Source organism: Protopterus annectens, chromosome 13.part0, assembly GCF_019279795.1.
Source record: "Protopterus annectens isolate FY-2018-M chromosome 13.part0, PAN1.0, whole genome shotgun sequence".
In the NCBI taxonomy this organism is placed as follows: domain Eukaryota; kingdom Metazoa; phylum Chordata; order Ceratodontiformes; family Protopteridae; genus Protopterus; species Protopterus annectens.
The window spans coordinates 544,526,053-544,532,770 of record NC_056747.1 but is presented as its reverse complement, the minus strand read 5'-3'; the positions used below and the strand labels follow the sequence as shown (position 1 = coordinate 544,532,770).

The following is a 6,718-nucleotide window of genomic DNA, read 5'->3' as shown; positions in this document are numbered from 1 at the left end:
ACGTGTGTGCTAAAAATGCACCACGCACAAACTAGGGGCAAGCTGAAAGGTACACTAGGTGAGGGAGGAGGGGGGCAAAGGACCTCAAATGTAAGCACTAGAGGCTAGCAACATAATGCTAGGGATTGCAGGGGAGCAGATTGAATTAGCCATGCTAATAGCTTGCAGGGCTGACACTAATGGGAAATAACAGGGAGGCGGGGATTGGGTGTGGCTTATGTGAAGTGGGCTGGGTTCCGTCTTGTGCTGACAGTTATTTGTTGTTTTAATGTTCTGGGCAGTTAGTTCTCCTATCTCATTTGGGTCAGTTTCTTAACTCTCAACTATGGGGCTGGAGCTGTACTTGGACCTGCTGTCCCCTGCTTGCAGAGTTGTTTACATCTTCGCCAAGGCAAACAGAATCCCGTTCGAGTACAAGGTGGTGGCACTTATGAAAGGTAGGTTAGGGATGGGGGTCTCTGGCATTTATATGTACCTCATTGTCAGGGTCGTCCCTGACTTCTCCATGTTTGCTGTGCCCCTCGTAAAAACGTTTACGTTCTTTAACAAAGCAGTGAGCAGTAAAGTCAAAAATAACCCCAAGGCATTGGACTTCATAGGCTCATCGCATATCGTTCAATTGCTCTTAGTTTTGGCTCACCGTTTTTCCCTGTGCCTCCTAAAATTGGAATATTTGAGAAAAGTGTGTGAATTGCAGTCAGTAAACACTTACATACTTATTTTGCTTAAGAAAATACACGTTAATTCTAAATTCTATTTTTCTATCAACTTTTTAAAATTGATACAAGAGTTGTGGCCCTGTGGATGGAGTGTGGAGAGCAGAGATACCAGAAGTTGTTTTTTGACATGCTCGTAGAAAGAAGGATGAAAGCTCTAAGAAGTCGATGATCGTATATCTAATTCCAATGCCAAATTATTTTTATTTACTTACTTGGCTTCAAGAGTTTCAGAAGTTGTCCAACAATGTTCTGTGAAGGGTACAGCCCTTTAACAGTCCCTGATTTTGGCTCAAATTTTAGCTCCACCCCTCTTAATATTGGTGACTTTCTTAAAATAGCTTGTGAATTACTGTTAATAAATACTGAAAATAATTATAGACTTCTTTTACTTCAGCAATTGCATATTAATCCACAATATGTTATTCTGTTAATGTTGGGCTGATAACAGAAACTGCAAAGCCGCTCATTAACACTGTTGCCATGATAACAGAAAAGTAAGGTGTCCCTGATTTTTTTTTTCTTCTGGATTTGGCCTGATTTTGCTGAGATTTGCCCCTGATTAATTGAGGGCTATGGTGTACCAACCTCAATGCATGCTTTGTTGAGTGAGGCTTTGGAAACATATTTTTTGCTTCATTAAACTGATGTGTAGTCAACATTTTAAGTATTAGAAACATGATGGTGAATTAAAATAGTAATCAGTTTAATATCCCTTACTTCCTGAGCCATAACTAACAATCTTTGTTTAATGTACATCATTTTTATTCTTGGATCTTTCCACAGCTGACTCCTCCACGGATTATGAAGCCCACTGGTGATACCAGACCAAGTACTGTATTAGTGAAAATCTCCTGTTGGAGAAGAAGACAAGAAAGGCAATTTAGTAACGCAGCTGCCATTCCATAACCATGGCAGAGCTATCCAATGGCCTTATGAAGGTTATTTTTACATACCCTGTTTTATTGCTTTGGAGTGTACTCTTCCCTCTTTTAGGCATGGATTACAGTAATGCTGATCAAATTTCTTTATAGGTATATACTAGGCTAACTACCATCAGGGCCTTTATAAGCCTAGCCATGCAACACATTCCAGTTTTGCCCTTATGTACCATGGGCAGTCATTAGGAGCGGGTGTGTTAGCTAGGAAGTTTCTAAAGGTTATGTGGGGAGGGGGGTGCTAGCTCAGGCATAGTTACTGTCTGCTTCTATCAGAGACATGGGAGCCAGACCCAGGATGAATTTCTGATTTCCCATACATTTGTCAAGGTTATGCTTTAATAGTGTTAGGGATGGACTCTGCTTCACATGAATGGGGAGCCTGTTCCAGAGCATGGGGATCTTCTGAAACACATAACTTTAAATAAAACAAAATCTGAAAGTAATTGATAACTGTAATTTTCTGGTTCAATGGTGGTTGTATCGAGGGTTAAAAATTTGTAGCCACCCAGTGTAGAAACTTTTATATACCTCTCGACTGTCCAGACTTTTGCACAACTTCCTTAATTTTGTCTCCTGTTTTTACCCTGTTCCTTGTAAAACACAGCAATGGGCAGGGAGGCACAACTGGGGGATATGGTAGTAAGGATGTGATCTAGGAAAAAATGACATGTCCTATGCACAGGGGAGCCGATTGGTCAAATGTATTAGCGTGTACAAAGTCCAGAAATCCTGTAGTGAAGTTGTTTTTGGGGTCGTTTGTTAGGTTAAGGGTAGATTGTTGAAATTACTCATCAGAATATTTGGTTTATTTATGAACTTTTCTAACTGGTCATGGATAGGGTTCTGCAGTTAGCTATAACACGACATCAGAATATTTGGTTTATTTATTAACTTTTCTAACTGGTCATGGATAGGGTTCTACAGTTAGCTATAACACGACAATTAATTTTATGGAGTGTTGTGTTTGTGCATCTTAATGGAGTCAGAAACAACTAAGTCACTGCTGGTATATGTTGCAGGCTTATGGGTTCTTACGGCAACAGGCATGCAGTACAAGTGACTGCTAGTAGCAGCAGTTGTTAGTGTGGGTACAGTGTTCGTATTCTGGCTATGATGTTCCAGCGAGGTGGAAGGGTGTTTTGCATTCTTGGAGGCTTACTGTAGGTAAGGATAATTTTTGCTATCTCAGCATGTATGAGTAATGTCGTGATGTTGTTTCCTGTCCATGGATAGGATGAAGAGATTAGCTTCCAATTTGTATGAATAAGCACATATTTCATAGATGAATCACTGTGTGTTAGAAGAAGCAGGTTGTCAGCAAACATGAGACATTTGCCTCACGGCATCTGAAGGCTTAGTGCCAGTAGGCTGATGGAGGGTAAGGCTGAAACAGACTGTAATGACATGTGAGAGGTAGTATTTTTTCTGGTCAGATAACAGAATTTAAAGACAGCATAGAACCAAAATTAACAAAAAACAGTGATGGTTGAAGACGCACACAAAAGTAAGGGGGAGGGCTGATTCTGAGTGAGATTTTTGTTTGACAGCTGCTTGTCACATTTTCTCATACAACAATCTGTTCTGTGGCAGAGGCACTTCAAGCCAGCTTTCTCAGGAAAAAAATGGTAGGTTTATAAATAAAAATACTAGTCTGTAGCTCCTCCCACAGTTCACGAGTAATTTACTTGTAGTCCCTAAGAATTACCAAGTAACATATGCTGTGTTTTCCTGTTATAACCAGAAACTGGAATATTAAAGGGAAAGGATTTTGACATAAGTTTAGATAATAGCATTATGGGTGGCTTTTACCAAGGGGGCAAATATGCTTCGAGGAGCACAGTCTGTGAATATATTGGTATGGGGCAATGTTGAGGAGCTTTGCACCACAGGGGAAAAGAGGATGTGTGTGTGGAAACTAGCATTTACAAAATGAAGGACTCTCTGAACATATTTATTATTAGTCCTTACATCACCAAGTTAAGGAGAAAAGAGATTTTGAAATACTGAACTCAAGTTGAGAATAAAAAAAAAAAAAAGAAAGCAGGTGATATGTACAGTACATAATGTCTCGTTGGTAAAGTCAAACAACTTTGCAAACCAGTGTTGTCTGGACACATAACTGCTGCTTGCTGCAGTTACTGTAATGTAATGCTGCTTATCCTTTAAGCATCCGCTTCTTCAACGCTTACAGAGAGAATGCTTTTATGTCGGGGGATGACCAGGGACTATTCAGAGGTGCCACTTGTGGCTTCTACCATCTTGCACCCATTGCCTTGCTTTTGTTACTTTTTCAGTAGAAGATGGTGAGGGGACCCTTAGTTAGTGGTTACATGGGAGTTGGTTTTGTGAATATCACTAGAACCTCAGGATGTTCCAAGTCAGCATCATGTAGGATCCGATATGAGATAATGGAATTGTAGATAAGTCTGGATCTGCCCCACAGCTTCTGGGAGAGACCCGAATGCCTGATCGATATTAAATCATGGTATAATTGGAGTTTATCAGCACATTAAGACCATGTTTCAGTAATTACCTAAATGCCATCATGTTTGAAAGCCAGGAAGGCCTCAGTTTTTTGTTGTTGAGCACTGCCTTAATGTTGGCTATACTGGAATTTGTTATATTTAGGATGTCTGGAAGTCAGACCTTGCTTAGAAAAGCCACTACAAAGCAGTGAATGTTTCAGAAACTATGTGAAAACCATAATGGTGAGAGGTGCAGACCATCCACTGCAAAGCAAGTAGGACTGTCAGCCATCTCATCCTATGCTTTTACATACTGGATCTACCAAAATGACACAAGTTAACCAGCCAGTTGTTAATACCAGCTGTCTTGTTTTTGAATTTGGGTATCATTTTCAGAGATTGTAAAGTGCTATTTAAGGCTAAGGTCTTATTAACCCAAGGTGTGTGCACAGAGTGCTTGATCATGTCTCTGCATCTCCCTTGGTGCACCCACGCTTACTCTTGCCCACACGGGCAACCACATGGCCATAGTCATATTTAGGACAGTGGAAAGTTCTAAGAGCCCTAATGACATTGTGAGTCATGACATCAGAGAGCTTACTTTTACTACATCCTTGTCCAGCCTAGCGAGTGCTGAGTTTTGCATGTCTGATTTATAGAGTCACTCATAACTGATATTTTAGTAGGAGTAGTTGCAGGATTTGTGGTTATTAAGGGTGTCCACTTGTAGCACTAGTAGCTGTTTTCTGAAGTGGATATAGTGTAGGGTGTAATTGTAAGTATAGTTGTAATGTTTCTTATGGGCTGTGATGTTTGTTTTTGACCACCTCAGCACATGTGGGTGTAGTGGAGAAATTCTGTTTAACCACTGTTCGTGGTAGAAAGAGACCCACCTCCAGTCTAACTAAATATTTAGATTCTTTGCAAGCAGGGTCGCTACTTGACAATAGTGAAGGATTGTCCTGTTTCAAAACCCACCCCACCATACTTGGATATGATCCTTATTGCTTGCTCAATCTAGTTTGTCTAAAATATTACCTTTCCTGTTTTACTTAATTTATTAACATTTGATTACCAGGAAAGTCCGACTGGTTAGGAGCCCATTTTCAGCAGAGGCCCATGGAGAAAAGCTCCAAAGTATTACAAAACATTTTAAGAACAATACATTTTACAGTCTTTAATGTTGTTGTTGTTGTTGCAAAATCAACTACAGTTTAAATTATAGCAAATTAGACATGATATGAAAATATTGGTTAAGAATAGATTCAAGTTATATGATGATGATTTAATAGTTAGAGAAATTGTAGCCAGTCTATAAAGAAATTAAAGGTAAGTTAGTATAATACAAACAGGAATTGCAGTACAAGGTGAGAGAAAAGCAGGCCTATTGTATATTTAAAGAGAAAGCCAAGAGGGAAAAATTAATAGAAGTAAGGACGTGAGTGAAGAAGGGAGAGTAAAGAAATATATGGTATGAATAGGTATTTGTTCACATTTAAGGATATAGTTTATCCTGGTGATGAGCAAGGACAGAGCCAGGTGTTGCCTAGGCAGTCTTTCAGAATGGTTTTGAAGGATGGGAGGAAGGATATTGTGAACCGTTCTGTCATTTCAGTCCTTTACTTTGTTTGGGTCCCAACCCCCTACACGAGTGAGACCCTCTTTATTTGCTCACTCCATGAGGCATTTTATCAGAATACTTTTCATGCTAATGGTGCTAATTCATTTACTGTATCTGGGTTCTAGACTCCCCCTACCTGGAGAAGATCCTCATTGTTTAATCAGTCGGTGTGACATTTTGTCGAGATAACTACTCATCCTTCTTGTGATACTAGTTCACATCTTTAGTGCGGAAGCAGTACATATTTGGTGTTACATTTTTGGAGTACTGTTACCTGTCTGAATGCTGGCTGGACTGGTTCCTTAACCCTGCGCAGACACTTGCTAATAGGCTACCAGCAGAACAGTCTTACCTCCTATTAAATATAATTCTTATGTTGCTAGAACTAGTACTGTAGCAATTTTGATGTTGCATGGGGTCCTTTTTGTCTTTGCTTTAATCCAGTTTAAAGTGCTTCATGGCAGTGGTCACACTAAAGTAGGAATCCTGCTGTTTTGTATTTAAGTAACATACACTGATTTTGATTGCTGATATTTGCAGGATGTGCATTAGGGTATACAAGTTTAGCTAACAGATTTATACAAACAGAGCATTAGCAGTGTAACATAAAGGGACAAATCCCTAACTACAATCTAGAAATCTAGGGAATGACCGATGATTATGGAAGTGGAGGAGCTGAGTGTGGAAGAAGGAAGAATGAATGCTTGGCTCACAAAGTATTAAATGGGATAGACTGCTCCCACACACTTCCATACTTAAAATTACTAATAAACAGTAAAATATTCAAGAGACCTGAACAATGTGCATGTCTGCATAATCTCGTCTACTGTTACTCCCTAAGCCAAAGATTAACATTTCACAGATGAGCACCTACTTGCCATAACCAAATCCAAGAATGCCGCAGGAGACTCTTTGTATTCTAACTGCATCTTTAAACGGCGGAATTCTATCCCAGCTTCATTAAGGAAAATTAGG

The 6,718-nt window shown here is 39.6% G+C and overlaps 1 protein-coding gene across 2 annotated transcripts in view; it reads left to right on the top strand.

The window, feature by feature from the left end:
• The first annotated feature begins 229 nt into the window (after window positions 1–229).
• The window catches only part of LOC122787459 (glutathione S-transferase theta-1-like), a 217,336-nt gene continuing 210,847 nt past the window's right edge, over window positions 230–6,718 (top strand). The window contains exon 1 of one of the 2 annotated variants that reach the window (XM_044054190.1): window positions 230–437. In XM_044054190.1, the coding sequence (XP_043910125.1) occupies window positions 326–437 (112 nt within the window). In that variant the 5' untranslated portion in view covers window positions 230–325. The remainder of the gene's footprint in view (window positions 438–6,718) is intronic. The other variant, XM_044054191.1, reaches the window with a different exon arrangement.